General features: G+C 41.8%; 1 protein-coding gene across 1 annotated transcript in view; it reads left to right on the forward strand.

The window, feature by feature from the left end:
- The first annotated feature begins 2,795 nt into the window (after window positions 1–2,795).
- MICU3 (mitochondrial calcium uptake family member 3) overlaps window positions 2,796–20,488 on the forward strand; it is an 86,299-nt gene continuing 68,606 nt past the window's right edge. Inside the window, exon 1 of the mRNA XM_056803397.1 lies at window positions 2,796–3,316. Within this exon, the coding sequence (XP_056659375.1) occupies window positions 2,939–3,316 (378 nt within the window). The 5' untranslated portion in view covers window positions 2,796–2,938. The remainder of the gene's footprint in view (window positions 3,317–20,488) is intronic.

Below are 20,488 nucleotides of genomic sequence, written 5' to 3' on the forward strand. Positions count from 1 at the left end.
CACAGAGGCTGTCCAGTCCAGCCTACATCTCCAATCCACAACTGATAAGTAGTATGTTAATGGTTCCATTTCCACCTCTGTTTGAAAACCTCTTCTAGAGGGGAAATCTGTGGAATCAGCTCATTCCTCCTTTCATGGAAAGCTCCAATAACTAGGTTGCTTTGTCTTACACTCAAATCCCTTACTTTTCAGATGAGGAAACCAAGGCCCACAGGGCAAAATGAATGACCCAAAGTTATACTGAGAGTAATAGACTTGGAAGTAGAAGTTTGTTGATTTTCTCCACTAAATGAATACTTCTCTGCCTTAAAAAGCTATTGTTGTCAGTCCTTCATTTTTGAAGAGGACCAAGGCATTAAAGGATGATGTCTTGACTTGCACATAAATTGGATTTTAGTGGGGTAGAGTTGCTCAAAGTTGTCTTTTCCAGAATCATTAAAATCCAGTGGCCAAACAAAAATCAGGATTATGGGCAATGGCTCTAGATGCAGTGGATGGCATTGGTTTCTTCTTTGTCTGACCAAGTTCTAGGTACTCCACAGCACATTCATGGCTGTGAGACATGGGACAAACTGTTTTTATCTGCCTATTCTGCCAGGGGAGTTCTTCACATACTTAGGGTAGACACCACCTAACTCATTAACAGGTTTTGGATCCATTGGTTACTCTTAACCTGGTTTAGCTCATCTGCCAAGATGGATTACCTTGGTGTGCATGCTACAGCTTCTTGGAGCTATGGGTGAGAACTGTGTCTCACCAAAGGTGAGAGAATGAATATCTATATACCCTATCTTAAAAAGTACAAACATGCATGCTTTTTCTTCAAACATATAAGTACTTATGGTACTTAAATTCATTTCAACAAATATTTCTAGAACCCCTATTATTGGGAAGCACACTGTAGGACCTCTAGGACACACAGAAATAAGCACAGTATTTCAATTCTTTCTATCAAGAAGTTTACAATCCAGCAGTAGAATTAATCCAAATGTTATTTTTACTCCCCCAGAGAGCTGTCTTTGACCTTAAGGATTGACTTTCTCCAACAGAAAAAAATTTACTTTTGAGATGTACTTTTGAGAAATTGGATAGTACTTTGGCACAGCACTTTTTAAAAGCATTTCCAACAGAAAGAATACCAACATTGACTATAATGAATTTTAGCCAAAAGTTTAGCCAATGTAAATCAATTGGCAAAACAAGGAGACCAAAAGAGACCATAAAGTGCCTTAGTCAGCAAACATCTGATTGATTTCTAAATAGAGAGCAATGCCTGGTGAAAGCAACAGCAGGTTCGAATATAGGCTTTTTGTAAAGTCTCGAGGATGACAAATGGTTATAAGCAATATAAGCACATAAACCAAAAGGAAGCATTGAAGGATAAAACTAGTTTAAAGCAAACATGGAAAATCATCCAACAAAGCTGGATTATCCCATGGGTATTCTAGAATGGAAGTAGATAGAAGATGACAAACTGCAGAAAAATGAGAACGATCTGTAGAAACCATTATAGCAAACTCGTTTCTCCACCCACGACAGTGGAATCACCACACTTGGATCCTAATATCTTACTTCCAACTGTGCTTGTGGAAATGGTAAACATGGCCCTTAAGAGATAAAGGATGAGAAAAGTCAGATTGGACCAAGTGATACGGAGGAGATCCATGCTGAAGGTGGCATAATTGTGAGGGTATTCAGAGATCATTATTCAAGGTATCTTAGGGAGAAAGATACTGAAAGCATTGGGGGGATTTCAGGCTCAGTTAATAATAAAAAGAGGGGATCAAGCAATCAAGGTATCAGCATCCACCAACTATATGCCTGTTCTCCCATTTATGCACAATCCATCTGATGAGTTATTTATATACCGAATGCAAACTTCTTCCACAAAGATGTTATCAGTAGGCTTTCACAACCCGCCAATTTTATTATTTCAGTACAGAATACAAGTCTATTGTGCTTCCTGTCTAATCACCAACAAAGCATTTGACTTTGTAGAAACAATCACCCTTCAAGCACACGGTCTGTCTCGGGAAATGGACCTTGGGTCTCAAGGACCCAGCTGCCTCCTAGTCTTTGCATCTCTTCCCGGGCCTGGAGGGAATTCCGTGTTTGGACAGAGCAGGCTGAAGGGGAATGGGAGATGGGACTATGTCATAGTCCTGAAAAGTCCCCCCTCCCCCCTTCTATTCTTTTCCTAGTTTAAATATTGCTCTTTCAGGAGAGAATGCCAGGAATTCCAGGCTAGTAGGTCTTGTGGAGTTTAGGTGAACAGTGTTCTTGCCTCTCCGTGTTCTCAGAATCTGCCACTCCTCCCGGGTTTACACAGTCGCTCCCTTCCGCGCCAGATCTTCCCTTTAAGGGGAAGGGCAGGCGCTCAGGGCTTGGACACCGAAATTCGGGTCATCGTGTCCCTTCCGTAGAGGCCTGGGGAGCCCCTATACCCTCTGGAGCGGAGGAAGGCATGGCTGGGACGCACTAGGGATGTCCCTTGTTCCACTTCTCCCGGGCTCCCCTACCAGCCTCCCCACCCCACCCCCACCCCACTCGTGAAGTCTCCCAGCCCTACACCACACGGGCATCCAGGGGTATCCACGCCCCTATCACGAGGCCACGCCCTCTTAGCAACGCCCCCACGTCAGCACCGCCCCTCCCGCGTTCTTTTCAGCCCTCACTTCTCTCTCTGGCCCCTCCCCTTCTCCCTGTCAGCCCCACCTTCCATCTACCCTCCCTCCCCGCCCCCTCCCTTAGCTCCTCCCTCTCTCTGTATCCTTCCAATCCCCCCGCTTCTCCCAGGTCCCCGTCCCGCCCCTCGCGCGCTCTCTGGCCCCCTCCGCTCCATTGGCCGCCGGTCCCGTTGTCGCGAGATCCCGGCTCTGGTGCTCGGTGCCCGGGCAGTGACAGCGGCCCTGGTGACAGCGGCGCTTCTGGCCGAGCTATGGCGGCCCTCAGGAGGCTGTTGTGGGCGACTCCGCGGCGTCTGGGCCCCTCCTTGCCCGGTTCAGTACCGGGACGGTCACTGCGGGGACGGCCTGACGCAGAGGCCGAGGTAACGGCGGCGGAGCCGGAGGAACGGGAGGACAACGAGGAGGCCTGGCAGCGGCGGCGGCGGCGGCGGCGGCGCTGGGGGGAGCTGGGTGCGGCGGCCGCGGCCGGGGGTGGCCTGGTAGGGGCTGTGTGTCACCGCCTGTATGGGCCTCAGCCTGCCCCGCCCCCCGCCCCCACGCTGGACGAGCCCGGCCCCGAACCCCCAGCTGCGCCGCCAGCCGCTGCGCGCTTGCCCCTCGCAGTGGCCGCCGCCGCCAGAGACAGCACGGTACGTGATCACACACACCCCCACCCCTGGGAGCCCCGGGCTACAGGGGGGAAACTGAGGCACTCAGCCCAGGTCGAGAGGGGCCACTTCCCATCCTCCGGAATCCAAACCCCCCAGGAAGCCTGAGTCCCTCGCCACCCTGGGTGTCTACCGATCCCAGGCAAAGCCTTTCTGAGCCCAAGGACGGTCAGTTGCAGATTGTAAAGGTCCAGACCCTCCAGTAATCCCTCCCCACCTCGACTCAGCTCGCGCTGATCCTGGGGGCCTGCAGGATTGGGAGGTCGGTCAGAGGGTGAGAGAGGCATCAGTCTGGAGGAGAGGAACCTTATCAGCCCAGGCATAGTTCAACCACTCAGCGCCTCCTCAGAGAATAGATCGGATTTTATAAAATGTGAGACAAATGACCCTAGGAGAAGAGAGGGCCATGAGTTGAAAGTGACTACCTTGACTTGGATAAACAGTCTCCCTTAAATTACCATTACACAGCCTCAGGAGCTTGGAGGCCTGCTGCTGTCGAAGATTCAGCACAGTGAGGGCAGAGGAACTCAGAAAGCACTTAGCTGGCAAACTCCTGGTTTGATTGCTAGACTGGGATAACTCATGCCCAAAGCAACACAGGGTTAACATCTAAACTCATCTGAAATCTTACAAAGACCCAGTGGAATTGCGGGTTGGCTATGGTAGGGGGATGAGAGGAAGGGAGGGAACATGAATTATGTAACCATGGAAATATTTTCTTAATCAATAAAATAAAATTAATATTGAAATCTTACAAAGAAAAGTGGTATATCCTCCCAAAACAGAAGCAGGAGAAGGTAAAAACAGTTTAAAGAAAGCTCAAAAAATTAGCTAATTAAGCAAAGTCATCCCAATGGCCTTCAGGGATGAAAATTAGGAAGGAAGTCTACAAAGCAACAAAAATGGAAAGGATTAGGGAAAATTATTTTTTTAATTGTTTTCTCCATTAAAGGTAGTGGAATCACTGTACTTCAACCATTAGCATCACTGTGGAAGTGGATTGGATCAAGTATATTTTGATGAGATCTGGTGCTTGTAGTGATATAGTTGAGGGCATTGTGGCACTGATTCATAAACAAGGTATCTGAAGATGGGAAGTTACAGAAGGGAAGGAAAAAAATCTTGGATTTTATTAACAAAATTTAAAAAAAGTGTTTGAAAGAATGTCATTAATTAACAACCTATCTGCCAACTTCCCCCCTGCATACAATCTTTTTTTAGACATTTGTACCAGAATTACAGTCATCTTTTACTTGGAAATTAGTGGGGAACAAGCAGGCATTCACACTGTTACTCAACAACAGCCCTATTTTTTTCATCTCAGAATTAACTAAGGTGTAAAAATTATGAGAAGCTTTGGTGGGTTGGAGACAGAGGAATTTAAGCATCTAATTCAATAAAGAGACTGCTGTCTCTGAGACTCTTCTATACCACGGTCTCTCCTATACTGACATCAGGATTATTTGGGATTTTTTAAAGGAAGCAATGACAGAAACAACCTCATTCTCAAGAGGCACACAGAGATGTGTGCCTGTCCGAGATCTCTAACTCTGGGATGATGAGATCCTGCACTAAATCAGAGTCGTTGAAGAGGGATTCCTGCCTAGCAGATGGCTAGGTCCTCCAAATGTTCCTGATTGTCTGGAACCTCAAAACTTTGCAGAGCCATGTGCCTAGATATTTACAGGTTGTCTTCCCCAGTAGACTGTAAGCAGCCTCAAAATCAACAGAATTCACTAATGTACAAATACCAAAATAATGTTTTCAACATGATTTAGGCTTTGTGCAAAGGGGGGACTGTAGCAAGGGAAAGAAAAGTAGCAAGAGAATGATTGACAGGTCTTGAGACATAGAATCTTTCCTGAGCTGGCAGGGGCAAAGTTCCAAGCTGTTGAAGACACAGTTTTCCAACTGACAGTCTGGAGCTGAAAAGTGGAGCCTGGAAGGTGAAGATGGATCTCTCCTGGACTCCCCTGGATATCTTGCAAGCAGCCTCTTTGAATACCAGCAAACAAGGGTGAGAGGAAATCTCCATACACTCTGGTAGACAGAGTGGAAACTTAGAGGAACCTCTCTTTCCTGGGACATTTGAGGACCTGACCCACCAAGGACTCTGTGTGTAAGAAATCTGGTTCCCTGTTGGATTTACCCTTAGGAAATTTAGGTATTTAGTTTAAGGTAGTTAGATAGTGGTTTTAATAACTGGGATAAGTCAGATGCAAAGCCCCCTTCCCCTTATCCTCCCTTACCTTTCCTTTCTTTGTTAATAAATTCATTTTATTTATATATACCTTTTCCCCTTGTGTATAACCTTCCTTTCCCCCTTTCCTATAATCATAATAACACTAACTTTACCCAAGACTCAGTTTCTTGCAAACTTCCCTATTTCTGATGATACCATAATACTTCTTCCACTCCGCAGATTCACAACTTCGAGGGTATTATTGGTGTCTCACTCTCCCCCACCCCATATATTTAATCAGTTACAAAATCTCAACCTCCATCTCAGTCATTTCTTCCCTTTGGTACACACACACACACACACACACACACACACACACACACACACACACACACACCCTTCATCCCAGTTCAGTCTCATCTCCTGGACATCACTCAGTAAACATTTGTGACTCCATATTGCCTTTAAAGTCAAATATAAACTCCTCTGTTTTGCTTTAAAAAGCTTTTCATAATCCTGCCTCAATTTCCCTTTCTAATCTTGTTATACATACATTACTTCCTTTCCCATACCCTAAAATCCAGTTAGAGTGGCCTTTGTGTTGTCCCTCATAATATTCCCATCACTTGCCTTTACCTTTGCATTGAACATCTTCCCCTGCTGGCATAAAGCCCTTTCTTATCTCACCCTCCTAAAATCCTATGTTTCCTTCAAAACTCATTTATGATACCACATTCTGCATGAACTTTTTTTTAGCTTCCCTCATTTGCTTTTTCTTTCTTTCCACTTCCCTCCATTCATAAATATCTGAATGTATATATGTGTGTGTGTGTGTGTGTGTGTGTGTGTGTATATATATATATATATATATATATATGTATATACATAGCCCCTTGGCTAGACTGGTAGCTTCCTGAACATAAGTATTATTTAGTTTTTGTCTTTGTATCGCCATGGTCTAACATGGTGCCTGACATATAGTTGGCACTTGAGAAAGGCTGATCAGACACCCAAGTCTTTGGTCCCATAATTGGGGTTCCATTCTTTGTTCAGATTACCAGCACATCAAGTTCTCAGCTTCTTGTTCCAACATCAAGGCACATGTGGCTCGAGTGTGCTAAATCAGTCTTTCTATCAGCAAACATCCAAGAGCATTCTACACCAGTACTTTCAAGAAATAGATTCTTACTATGGTGAACTATTTTGAATTTTTGAATTTTGAATTTTGGGGTAAATTTTACTTAACATTCAATTTGTTCTAGACCTAATTCCCCCCCAACACTGGTCCTTGAAGTCCTTGCTAATGTACATGAAACACTGCATGTGGAAAATTGTTTAATTTTATGAGAATTGTGATTTAGATTGTATTTATCTGAGTTAGCTATTTTTAGGACTGTACTTAGGGAAATGTCACTCTAGTTCAAAATTTCAGTCTTTGTTGCAGTATCAAATCACATGAGACAGTATTTATTTTAGCTAAGCAAGTTTTGCCAAAATTTTTGTTGATCAATAGTGACCCTGAACTTTATTCTACTGAAAAGAGATAAAGTTTATTGAATTGCTTAGTAAAAACTTTGCCTTAGAAGTTTGGGGCATTTTTCATGGTGGAAATTTTGAATGACGTTTTCCTATACCTTTATCATCCCTCAAATATTTTTTAGCTTTAGAATCCAAAGACTTGTTCAACTCTGGTATATAACTTCAAAGTCCAATTAATGAATAGATGTTTATATAATAACAGGCCTTAGGGCTTGCAAAGTACTTTACACTTCGTTTGTTATAAACCTGGAAGACTGGAATAAATAATACTAATTTCTTTACCAGAAATGAGAAAATGTGGAGGAAAGGAATAGGTTTAAGAGAAAATAGGATCATTTCTCTTTTAGACAAGTTGAGATTTCTCTGGTACTTCCAGTTTGAAATGCCCAAAGGCAGTTGATTATGCAAGACTGAAGCTCAAGAGAATGATGAAGGCCTTATATATATATATGTATATATATATATACATATATATATATATGATCTGACAAGGTCACACAGAGAAAGTAGAGAAAAAAGATAAGAGGTCCCAGGATAGAACCCTGGGAAACAATCAGATTTGGGGAACTTAATCGAGGTGAACCCCAAAAAGAGGCTGACAAGTCATATGGATAGCCAGCCAAGCAGGAGGAGACCCAGGAGAGAACAATAATGTGGAAGCCTAGAGAGGAGAGGATATCCATGTAAGAGGTCAGCAGTGTCAAATGAAGCAGAGAAATAAAAAAAGGATGAGTACTGAGGAAAAGTTACTGGATTTAACAATTAACAGTTCATTGATATTGGAGAATATTTTAAATTGTGTGAAGGTCAAATTTAATTGAGTGTGGAGGTCAAAAGCCAGACTGAAAAGGTTTGAGGAAGAAGTGAGAGGAAGTGAAGGTAACAGATGGTCAGATTTTTCTAGGAATTTGCCTAAGAAAGAGTAGAAAGGGAAAGGACATGATGATAATGTCTAGTGGTTTTTCAAAAATGGGTATGACTTTATGTTTGAAAGCAGTGGGGAAGAAAAGAGTAGAGGTTAAAGATTACCCACACTACCAGATTACCAGCCCTATTTCCACCCCAAGCTCAAAGACATTCAGGAGCACAACCTCTGTGGAGAGGGGGGGCACGTCATCCCTGTCACCCATCAGCAACTGACCATTTGCTACTTCTGTGGTAGTCAAGCTAGCCTAGATGGGTCAAAACACCTCCCTTTGTCTTCCAGTGGAAATAGCCCAAGACTGGGTGCTCCCAAACCCAGAAACAACAGTCCCTTCCTAACTCCCACTTGGAGTAAAGTAAAACCTGGGGATTCTCTGTACTTTTGAAACAGCTTCCTTGGCATTAGTAAGGACTCATGGCACAATTGGAGTGGAGGGTTTTTACTCATAAAATAGCAAGACAAAATTGTTTGGATGAGTTTATAAGGCTGTTTTTTTCTTTTAAGTACTGAACCCTGGGTTCCTAAATTGAGATGAAAGTCTCATGTGACCCTTGGTTGAGATCTCATTGTTCCTTTTGTGGTTGTCAAGAGACCTGGACTCTAATAACTCTGGATTTAAAACAAGAAAGTCTCCATTTCTTTTTTTTTTTTAACCCATACCTTCCATCTTAGAATCAACGCTATGTATTGCGTCTAAGGCAGAAGAGAAGGGCTAGACAATGGGGGTTAAGTGACTTGCCCAGGGTCACACAGCTAGTCTCCATTTCTTTTCAGGCTGGTTTGATGATGGCAGCAGCCTGGCAGAATGAAGGATTTGGGGTTGGCAGGTTGACTTATATCAGTACCTTAAAAGTTAAGGGGAGAACATCCTGTTGGGGCTGGATGGCATAATTGGATTGTCAGATTGGTTTGGATTCCTGTTGACCTCCTTGTTGGCTTTTTGAATCTTGGCATCATACATAAAGTATATTGCATATTCAGAGCATGCAAATGGATTTAAAGCCAGCCTTGGAACCTGGAAAACCTGGGTTCAGCTCCTGCTTCTGGCTCCTGCTGACTATGCAGTAAATCTCTAGACTCCAGGCAACTTTCTCACTAGAACTATAGAGCCTTGGAGTGAAGGCACTCCCCCCTCAATGCCAAAGAGCATTTCCTCATCTGAGAAGGAGTTCCCTGTGAAGTCACAGTCCAGCCCCCATTACTATAGTCAGCCAGTATGTGATAGATACACAATAAGGGATCACCAGGAATGAATTCAATCTTCCTCTCATCTGAAGATGAAATACTTAAGGTCATTTAGAAAGTCTGGGATCAGAGCAATACCACTCCTAGATTTGTATCCCAAAGAGATTTTTAAAAATGGGAAAGGATCTGTTTGTACAAAAATATTTATAGAAGCTTGTTTTGTGGTGGCAAAAAAATTGGAATATTGGGGGGTCCCTCAATTGGGGAATGTCTGAACAAATTGTGGTATATGATGGGGATGGAATATTATTGTGCTTTAAGGAATGATGAATCAATGGATTTCTAGTAGTAGTGGTAGTCTCTCGGTGACCGAGAATGACAGTTGTCTTTGTGCATTATCATCTATTGATATACCCTCATGTGGCTTTGGAGAACTGGTAAGACCTACATGAACTGGTGCAGAGCAAAATAAGCAGAATCAGGAGGACATTATACATAGTAACTGAAACATTATGGGCCGATCAAATGTGATTGCCTCTGTTACTAATAGCACTGAAATAATCCAGGACAATTCTGAGAGATTTGAGAAAGACTACTATCCACATCTAGAAAAAGAAATGTGGGAGTAGAAATCCAGAAGAAAACATATAATTTATCACTTGTTTATATGGGTATGTGATTTGGGGTTTTGGTTTTAAAAGATTGCTCTATTGCAAAAATGAATAATATGGAAATAGGTTTTGAGTGATAATACATATATACATGTATTATATATATATATATAATACATGCATACATAATACATGCATAGCCCAAGATAAATTACTTGTCAGCTTCAGGATGGAGGAGAAAAGTGAGGAGGACAAGAATCATATAATCATGAGGGGAAATTTAAAAATAAAACCTAAAAGAAAAATCTGGGATTAGGAATATAGGGAAGAGATAGGATATCTGGTGCTCTATCCACTGTGCTACCTAGCTGTGCCAGAGAATAATTCTTGAGCAACTTCACCTTGAGCATTATTACCTTAGTCTTGGTACAATTTAGTTTTGACTTCAGAAGGCTATGGAACAGTTGGGTTATCTACCCTAAGAATGCACAAGAGGATTTTCCATTTCTTTTACTCCATCCATGTTTCACTACCTCTATACCCTCAGATCTCTCTGTCCAGAGCAAGCTCTGTCTCTCACTCATGAGCTCCCAGGGGCTCAACATTTTTTCTCCTGAGCTCCAATCCTGCATGACTATTATTCAGACCAGCTGCCTATTGAACACCCTATGTATATGTCCTATTGGCATCTCAAAGTTAGCTTGTCAAAAACAAAACTTCCCCTAAACACACATTCTTTTTTTAATATTAATATATTTTGTTTTTATATCACTAGAATTTTTCCCAGTAATAGATAGTAACAAATAGAGCAGCTAGGTGGCACAATGGATAAAGCAATAGACCTGGAGTCAGGAAGACCTGAGTTCCAATCCTATCTCAGATACTTACTAACTGGGTGACCCTGGGCAAGTCCCTTCACCATATTTGCCTCAGTTTCCTTATCTATCAAATGATCTGGAGAAAGAAAAGGCAAACCAGTCCAGTATTTTCACCAAGAAAATTCCAAATGGGGTCACAAAGAGTCAGACACAGATGATACTACAGAACAACAAAAATATTTCTATAGGGCTTTAAAGTTTGCAAAGTGCTTTACAAGTGTGATCTTATTTTGAACCTGACAACAACTCTGGATGGTAGGTAGTATAATTAACTCCATTGCATAGATGAGGAAACAGAATGACAAAGGTGAAGTGACTTGCCCAGGGTCATACAGTTAGGCTGAGTCAAGATGTGAACTCAGAACTTCCTGGCTTCAAGTTGAACACTAACCACTCTACCATGTTGCAGTCTTCTTCTTCCTCCTCCATTCTCTATAGCAAATGATCATTTTAAGGAAAAAATAAAAGGAAGAAAATAAAATTCAACAAAATTAATTAACACCTGAGGAAGTCTGAAAATCCATGCAGTATACCACTCTCCATGGCTCTCCCATATTTAGGAGTGTCTTTTTAGGTCTCTTCTTTGGGGCCACCTGTTCTTTGTAACATCTGCTTTTTTATTGCTTTATGTTGGCTATTCTTTCCATTTCCCTTATTGTATTCCTTGTATCCATTGTTTTCTGGGCTCTGTCAGTCACTACTAGAGGATTCTCCATACACCTTATCCCTGCTTTATGTACTTGTTTTGTATAATATCTGAATAATTTTACTTATGTAGGATTGGTTTCCTCTAGTTTCCTAAATACTTTATGCATTTAAAAACACTGTGCTAAGAAGGATTACTCTGAGACCTACCCAGGACTGCTGCCCAAAGAAGTCAGGTCCCTTGCCCTCTCTCTAACCTCCCTAGTCATTGATGGCCTAGCCTTCCTTCCTTCCTTCCTTCCTTCCTTCCTTCCTTCCTTCCTTCCTTCCTTCCTTCCTTCCTTCCTTCCTTCCTTCCTTCCCTTTCCTTCCTTCCTTCCTTCCTTCCTTCCCTTTCCTTCCTTCCTTCCTTCCTTCCTTCCTTCCTTCCTTCCTTCCTTCCTTCCCTTCCCTTCCCTTCCTTCCTTCCTTCTTTCCTTCCTTTCCTTCCTTCCTTCCTTCCTTCCTTCCTTCCTTCCTTCCTTCTTTCCTTCCTTTCCTTCCTTCCTTCCTTCCTTCTTTCCTTCCTTTCCTTCCTTCCTTCCTTCCTTCCTTCCTTCTTTCCTTCCTTTCCTTCCTTCCTTCCTTCCTTCCTTCCTTCCTTCCTTCCTTCCTTCCTTCCTTCCTTCCTTCCTTCCTTCCTTCCCTTCCCTTCCTTCCTTCCTTCCTTCCTTCCTTCCTTCCTTCCTTCCTTCCTTCCTTCCTTCCTTCCTTCCTTCCTTCCTTCCTTCCCTTCCCTTCCCTTCCCTTCCTTCCTTCCTTCTTTCCTTCCTTTCCTTCCTTCCTTCCTTCCTTCCTTCCTTCCTTCCTTCCTTCCTTCCTTCCTTCCTTCCTTCCTTCCTTCCTTCCTTCCTTCCTTCCTTCCTTCCTTCCTTCCTTCCTTCCTTCCTTCCTTCCTTCCTTCCTTCCCTTGGTTCACTTCCCTCCACTTCACATGTCCAGTGAAATGACCAGATCCTGCTGCTCTTGTCTCTACCATACCTCTCAGTCCTGTTCCTTTCTCTATTTTTATAGCTACTGCTTCATTTCATCATTTCTCCTGCTTCCATACCTCTTGGCTGGCACAAGAGATCTCCCTTCCCATCTCCAGGTGCCACCACTGTTGTGGCCACCTCCTGCCTGAGGCCTATCCTGATTCCCCCAGGTTTTAGCATTCTATCCCAACCCCAAACAAAATGACTGTGCTTGTTTTCTACTCACTTGTGTTTGTGCATCGTTTCCATTGCACAGAGCACAATAAATACTTTCCTTTCAGTCCTAGTGCCCGGCCCAGAGCAGGGTCCCAATCTAAGTGACCTCCTTATCATCATCATTGCTGCTGGGTGGCCCACATTGAAGACATGTGAATAGAGGCTCCTCATTTTCCAGAAGAAGAAGAGAAGCATGAGGATTACACAGCTCTTGAAGAATCAAAGCTCATTTTCTCAAGAAGTCTGGGCATCTCCAAGGATGGTGGTGAACTTGGTTTCTAATGACCGTGCCCAGGTTTCATGAGATAATGTTGCATAATGGGAAAGGGTGCTGCCACCCAGAGTAGCCACTCACTTACTGGCTGTGACCAATGCAGGTCACCCCACCACTCAATTTCCTATTCTGTAAAATAGGAATACTAATTCCCCAACAGCTGCCAGGAAAAGGGTTTGTGAATTTAAGGCTGAGATCAGAGGTGTGTGAGCTGAGGTTCACCCGCCTCTTAGGGACCTCTAGGGAGATGTCAGGAGGTCTGAAGTTTGGGATAGAAAAAAATTGTAACTTTCATTAACCTTGGATTTCCTTTGTTATTGTGTCATTTCTGTTTCTGAGAATCAGTCAGTTTGGAGGCTTCAAGAAACTACTAAAGGGGACCATGCCACAAACCAGCCTTTCCATACTGCTTTACGATTTGCACAGCACCTGCCAAATATCACTTCTGATCCTCCAATCCTGGGAGGCAGTGGCTAAGAAACTTGTAGCTAGCTATGGTCTGAAGCAACATTTGAACTTGGGGCCCCCAGGCTGGGCCCAGCTCTCTATTCGAGCAGGTCCCTTGGCTAGATGCAGGTTATTTATTCCTGACAAAACAATATGCTGACATGTCACAATGATGAATATCAATAAGAGGGTTAGCTTTGACCCTGGCAGACTTTTCAGCCTGGTAATTTGAGTGATTCTGATTTTTTCCCTTTTTTTTCCCTATTGTGTCAAACATGCCTTTACAGCTGATATCTTCCACCCCTACAATGCCCTTCTCTCTTCACTGGCATCTCTTAGAATCCCTTGTTTCCTTCCATACTTAGTTCAGATGCCAAAAGTTCTCTCACTTCTACCCAGCCAGCAAAAAAGTCTGCTTCCTCGTTTCGATAAGCATATGTCATCTCCTTAATAGAATATCACCTTCTTGAGGGCAGGGACTGTTTTATCTCTATGAACCCAATACCTGGCACAGTGTCTGACTTATATAGTAGGTACTTAATGGATTTTTGGTCATTTTTTCAGAATGACATCCCCTCTCATATAAAAAACACTATTAAGCCTACATAGTTTTATATGAATTAGGAATTATACAAAGCAAACACTTAAATGTCAGAAGCAGCAGAAAAATCTTGTGATTCAAGCTTTTAATGGCTGGTAGCTTTTAATGCTGTGAAATGTCTTTCTGAAGAAGAAGGGGAATTATTTTATCATCTTTCCTAAAGGTGTCTTATTCACCCTTACTAGAAATCTGACCAAAGCCCTTTTTTTAACCTATGATGTAATATTTAGCTTACATAGGAAGCACATCAAACAGATAATACAATACCAGTTTTAGTCTTTGTGTTTAAACATGTTGAGCTGGTTTAAATTTGAGAACATTAATTCTCAGTGGTTTCCTGTAATTGTTGGGCTCAATCAAGAATTAAGTAACTTTATTTCCTGAAATATAAACTAACTTGTAATAAAACAAAATGTATACAAACTAATTTATAAAAACTACATTTAAAGTATTAGCTTTATCAAATGAAAAATCAGACTAATTAAGGATGATTTATAAACTACATAGGATTTCTAGACATATTTTCTCTCTCTGCTTAAATTGTTTTAACTCCATTGTATCATTTTGTACTAGTTACTAGTGTGTAAGTTATGAAAAATATACTTAGCACTTTAGTGTTCTTTATCTTGTGGAAAAAGGAAATGTCACCCACACCAAGTTCCCTCTAGGAGAGCCCCATTTTGATCACTCATGGAGATATAGACAATTAGGACCTTTGGTTCTCAGGAACTTTCCCAACTGAAGTCAAGTTCCCTTGGTCTCTAGCCAGTTGAAAGGATCCCCCATAAAGACACTGGGTCTCACACCAAAGGACAGCTTAGTTGATGAAATTGTTTGGCCATAGCAAGTCCTAATGACCATGTAATGCATGGGAGACAGAGATGTCTTTATGGAGGGAGCAGGCACACTAATGAAGTGCAGTCTTTTGGATATGAGATTATTTGTTGAGCATTCAGGTATTGGTAAGCGGATCCATGGAGCCCTTCTCTTTTAAGAATTTCAGTACTCCTTTGTGCTTTCAGCAAATGATGAAAAAAGCCATGAAGTCCTGTAGAGAGGGAGCTCCTAGTGCTCCTGCTGTTCTTGTTCTGATACCACCCATGTACCAAACTCTTTCCAAGCATGACTCTGAGCTTCTTTAACCAGCCTGAAGATGACAAGGTCCTGGACTGAGGACACACAGATGGCAAAGCAGACTCATCTCTTCTCCATTCTTGTCTACCATTCTCTCCCCAGTTATGAAAGTACCTCAATCAGGACTAGGAAGTAGAAGTTGCTGCTGAAAAAAGCAAAAAAAAAAAAGGACAGGAGACTTGATGATCCCTTTCTCAATGCCTTTTTACCAGAAGTGTAGAACATTAAAGGTTAAAAAGTGTTGGGAATGTAAAAAAAAAGAGACTTGCTTAAGAGATTTTTCTTTAGAGACACAAAGTGCTTAATAGCCAAAAGCAAATGGGTTTTTGATGGACTGTTTGGTCTCAAGCATTTTGCAACTTTTATACAATAATTTCACTGTCATTATTTAGGTTACATTATGTTTGGTCAATCAGTTTAAATGTGTTTAAAGTATCTGTTCCCATAAATATTTAAAATATTTCTGTATTGTGCTTCATTCTTTTCTATCTGATTGCTAGAGCAACATGCTGTGAGGCAACATAAGGTATTAAGAAAGATCTGGGTTTTAGTTCTGCCTGGCTAGTCCTATGGCTATGAGCAAGGCATTTAAACTCCTTGACTCTCAGGTTTCTCATCTCTAAAATAGGTAACTAAATTGAAGTCAACTATCTGCCCTGGGGCAAGGGGAAAAAAGAGAAATAGTTTTTAAAACACCAATGCCTGTCATTCTGTTCAGTGAGCATATGTCATGAAGTGAGCATCAGATGGAAGAGATGAATCTGTTTTTCCTCCAGCTGGTCCAGGTTTCCAGATGCCCCTGTTAGTGTGAGCTCCTCACCGAGCCAAATATTAGAATCTCCCATCTCACCACAGTCAGAATTTAAATCCTGCTTCAGTTGATGGAGTAAAGAAGAGGAGCCTCTTTGCTCAGCTCAAAGGCCTCTGCTATGTTCCCTCAATTTGTGTTTTCTTTGTATGCTGGGTAAAAGGAACTGATTAGGTGAAAGGGTTGGGATGAGGAAGGTCTAGTCATGCTTCTGGGGGAGAGGAGAGAGTCCCCTGTTATCTGGAGTAGAGTGGAGGGGGACCTCAGGCAGCTCAAGATCCACCTGCCCTTTGTCCTCTTCCCAACCTTCCCTTCCTTTTCCCCATTCTCCTCACTTGACTGATTCCCCAGGATCCCCTGTGTGTGTGTGTGTGTGTGTGTGTGTACTTCAGTGGGAGTATGTGAAGGGGGGGGAGTCAGCACAACTGATAAATACATTCAGAAAATGTGTACACTGTGTAATACCTGTGGGACTCTCACCTCCAGGAAAGGGAGGGAAAAAGAAGTTAGCACAACTGTATAACACTCAGAGGTCAAGATATTTGTGCTTAGAGACATTCTGCCTGACAACGTTCCAGTTACTCCAACCTTGCTCTCTGTGGAAACATCTGGTCTCAGAACAATGGAAGACCAGATAGCATGTAGCATGATCCACAATATTTGATAACCTTTGAGTTGCCTCATGCTTGGCCTCTGTAAAAGCTAATCTGGTTTTTTATCTTGATCACTGTTCCATGAAAAAAAGATAAACTGAGGCACAAAAAAGCAGGTCTATCCATGTGTGGAAATCCATGAACCAAATGGGAACTCACGGTGAAGAGCATTTGATTCAAGGGCAAAGGAGATGAAAAGCAAAATTACTTTGTCATTCAAGTACACTCTAGGTGATCCTGCATAGGAAGAAAATAGATGAGAATTATGGGAAGCAGACCACAAGCCTGGCACAGAAGTGAACTATATAGTATGATAGGAGAACTTCCCACCAACCTGAATTTTAAAAAGAAAAATATAGAAGATGGATGTGAGGCCAGGGAACAGACAATGAATTGGAATATAGCCTGGCCTTATAAAAAGGACAGCAGGTGTGCTAAAATTCAGAGTGAGCCAAAGTTGAGAAAGGAAGCAAAGAATGACAGAAAGCCTTTTGTTTTTGTTCTAAGCTGTCTGGGGGACAGGGGAGGGAGAATCTAAGAAGAGTTAGGATCTCTTTGGAGCATGCAGCTGGGGTGTGCAGTCAAAAAAGCACCAAGATTAGAGTCAGAAAGACTCAAGTTCAAATTCAGTCTTAGACACTAGCCATGTAACCTTGGATAAGTCACTTTGCCCGTTTCAGTTTCTTCATCTGTAAGACAGAGACAAGATTATCACTTACCTCTTAGGGTTGTTGTGAGATTCAAAGTACTTTGAAAACTTTAAAATGCTAGCAGCTTTTAGATGAGATGTTAAGAACTGGCAAGAGAAAGAAGACAAAACTAAATCCTTAATTTGCTTTTTTTCTGCTTTTGTCTCATTCTCCTCACCCCTTCAGGACCCCCGAATGTTTGTTAGGACCCCTTAGGACCCCCTGACAAAACATTTTGTAATTTGCTTTTCTGTACCTTTGTACAGAAAATGACAGAAGAAGAGTGAATGACATCAGGCAGGAGGTAGTAGGAGACACTTAGCTTGCTGCCCTTTGGTACCTTGCCCATCCTGGTTGAGAAAACCAGCTTTTGGGACTGTTGAGCTGCAATTAGTGTATCTAAAAGATCATGGAAAATAATGGAGGACAGAATCTATCCTGATTTTCAAAAGACAGACTAGAAGAGAGTCTACAAATTATAGGCCAGTGAGCTTGCTTTTTAGGTTTCTGAAAACAAATAGTAGAAGGCATTAAAATGATTGTTCATGGCTATCTAGAAAGTGAAGCAACATCTGAAGATTCAACCTAACTTCATCAAGAGCAGGGCTCTAGTCCCAATTCTCTTTTTCAGTAAATAAGGGGCAGGCTGGGGAGACAGGCTCCTTAGGTTTTGAGGCAAAGTTCTTGTGAATGAAGAGCTGTGTCCTAGATGATGCTACAGATGCATAGACTCAGTACTAGTGGGACAGTTAGACTCCATGAGAAGCCATTAATAATGCAAATCTCCATTTGGCAGGAGGTCTCCAGGGAAATGCTTTGACTATTTCTGTTTGGCCCTGTGCTAGTTAACATTTTTAGCAGTTACTTGGATAAAACATTGTAGCCCCCAGTAGTAAGAGTGGACCCCAGTAAAATCAAAGCCATGGTCTGGCCAAAATCACTCCTCACATGAGGCCCCCTAAGCCCCTCCTTTCCAACCCTCCAAACACCCCCATCCCCCTGCTCAGCTGTATTTGGTAATAATTGGCTGTTCTTGACAAACCCACTGAAGCCAGTATTTCCCTGAGAATCTGGGCTAGATGGTTACATATTTACCTATGATTTATTCTATAGAAAATTCTGTCTAAGCTTCAGCGTACTTGGATTGTAAATCATTACTATCCATTGTCTCTGTAAAAAGCTTAGCCTAAAATCCCTTAGCCTACATCATTTTCTACGTCACTTTCTCTATAAAATACTAGCTGTGATCAATAAATCTTGCCTCTGATTGCTACCAGCGTCAGTGGCCCTCCTGATATGCATCATCCATCCTTCTTACCATGTCTCATTCTCCTCACCCCTTCAGGACCCCCAAATATTTGTCAGGACCCCTTAGGACCCTCTGACAAAACATAGGTGTCAGCAATGATGTGCTGGTAAATTATTAATAATCAGTTCTCCAAAAAATGTACACCCAACACTACCTTTAAAGTTTTGAGATTAATCCACCTTGTTAACATTTTCTCTTTTTTTATTTTTTTAAGTCTAGACAGTCAACAAGACAATAGATCTAGTCCCAATTTCCATCATTTGCTGCTTTCCAAAGTAGAAATGCTCACCATGAAAATTAATCTGTTGGCTCTTAGGGGCCTGTTTGATCTCACTCTAGCATAGCCCTAGGTGGTACAGTTATCCAATTTTCAGAAAACACCTAGAGAGACAGGTTAATCAAAACACGCAACAACAGGGTCACAGTCTGAGAGCTCAGTAGGCCAATACATTCAAGGGAATCTAATAATAAGAAGGTTACATATCAGTCTCAGTTTCCCAAGTACACAGTGGAGCAGACATTATTAGCAGTTTGTCTGAAAAGGATCCAGGGATTTTAATGGACTCAGTATGAATCTACCTGGACTGTGACAACCAGATCCAAATGGGATCTTTGACATAAAGCAGAGGAAGAATGATAACTATTTGTTAGCTATACATTGGTTTTGATGGCCCTGAAGTCTCTTCTAGCCCTCAGGTTCTGTGGTTCAATGATGATTCGTGGGAAAACAGAGAGAAGCAGTTATTTGACAGGGTAGTTATCCCTCTTAATATGCAATAATAACTAAAGCCTTCACAAATAAATGAAGCCTTTAAATAGTATTTTTATTATAATGATCAGTTTTCCTGTATCAATAGAGAAGTTTTGAGGAGGAGAGGGTTTAGGAGGAAAGAGAATGAATTTAATTTGAACTTCTTGACTTTGAGATTGGAATGTCTCAAAGACAATTGATGATCCATGTCTGAATCCCAAGAGAGAGACTGATCTTGGATCTATATAGATTTTGGAGTCATCAATATTGAGATGAGCCAACCTGTGACCTTGGAGAATAATCCTAGAAATGACCATCAGCACCCAATTTTTATGATTTTATGGTATTGCTACTGGGTTTATTAGGCATTGCCTAATAAAAACCTGCATTCATTTCTTGTTCTTGTTACTGACACATGCAATGGATTCTACCACCAACCTTGGATCTGACTAAAAAGCCAAGAAAAGTGTAGTTGATGCATCCTTGGGATTTTACGTTTGGATAATTCACTTTAAGACAGTCTTTAAGAAGGCATTTCATTAGGGGTCAGCTAGGTGGTTCAGTGGATTTTCTAAAGACAGGAAGTCCTGAGTTCAAATCTGGCCTCAGAAACTTCCCAGCTATGTGACCCTGGGGAAGTCACTTAATCTCTATTGCCTAACCTTTACCACTCTTCTGTATTGGAACTAATATATAGTATTTATTCTAAGACTGAAAGTAAGGGGTGTTTTAGTTATTGTTGTTGTTGTTTTAAAAAAGAAGATGAAGAAGACAGGCAGGACTGCCTGGATTGGCTCTCATTTTGAAAAACTATTCTTCAGAAAAAGGCTAATCAGCCACTAACCCAATTTTTATCTAATTACATGTAGTAGAAAGAGTTTGGGATTTGGAATTCAAGACTATGCTTGAATCCAGATTCCCATTCCAATCTGGGAAAAATAATTTTTATTTTTGAAATATACATTTTTCTCATAAATGTTAGAGGGTTGGACTAGATAAAACCTGGGATTGGTGGACTTTTTAAAATATCTTCTTTTTACTTCTGGGTTAAGATGGCTGCTGTGTAGAAGCAGGACTCTTCCTCTCCTCATGACCGACTGATATAGACTACCTCAAAAGGTGAAAAAAAAACCAAAACAAGTTCAGATGAATGAAGGGACTCCACAGTAGGGCACAGCATTGAAGGAACATGGGATTGGGGCATTTCCACGCTATAAGGGGGTGAAATAGCTCCCACCAAAACGTAAGCTGATCAAATCCTCCCCCATCCCACCTATGGAGCCTAAGTCAGAGC

This window comes from Monodelphis domestica, chromosome 6, assembly GCF_027887165.1.
Source record: "Monodelphis domestica isolate mMonDom1 chromosome 6, mMonDom1.pri, whole genome shotgun sequence".
Classification (NCBI taxonomy): domain Eukaryota; kingdom Metazoa; phylum Chordata; class Mammalia; order Didelphimorphia; family Didelphidae; genus Monodelphis; species Monodelphis domestica.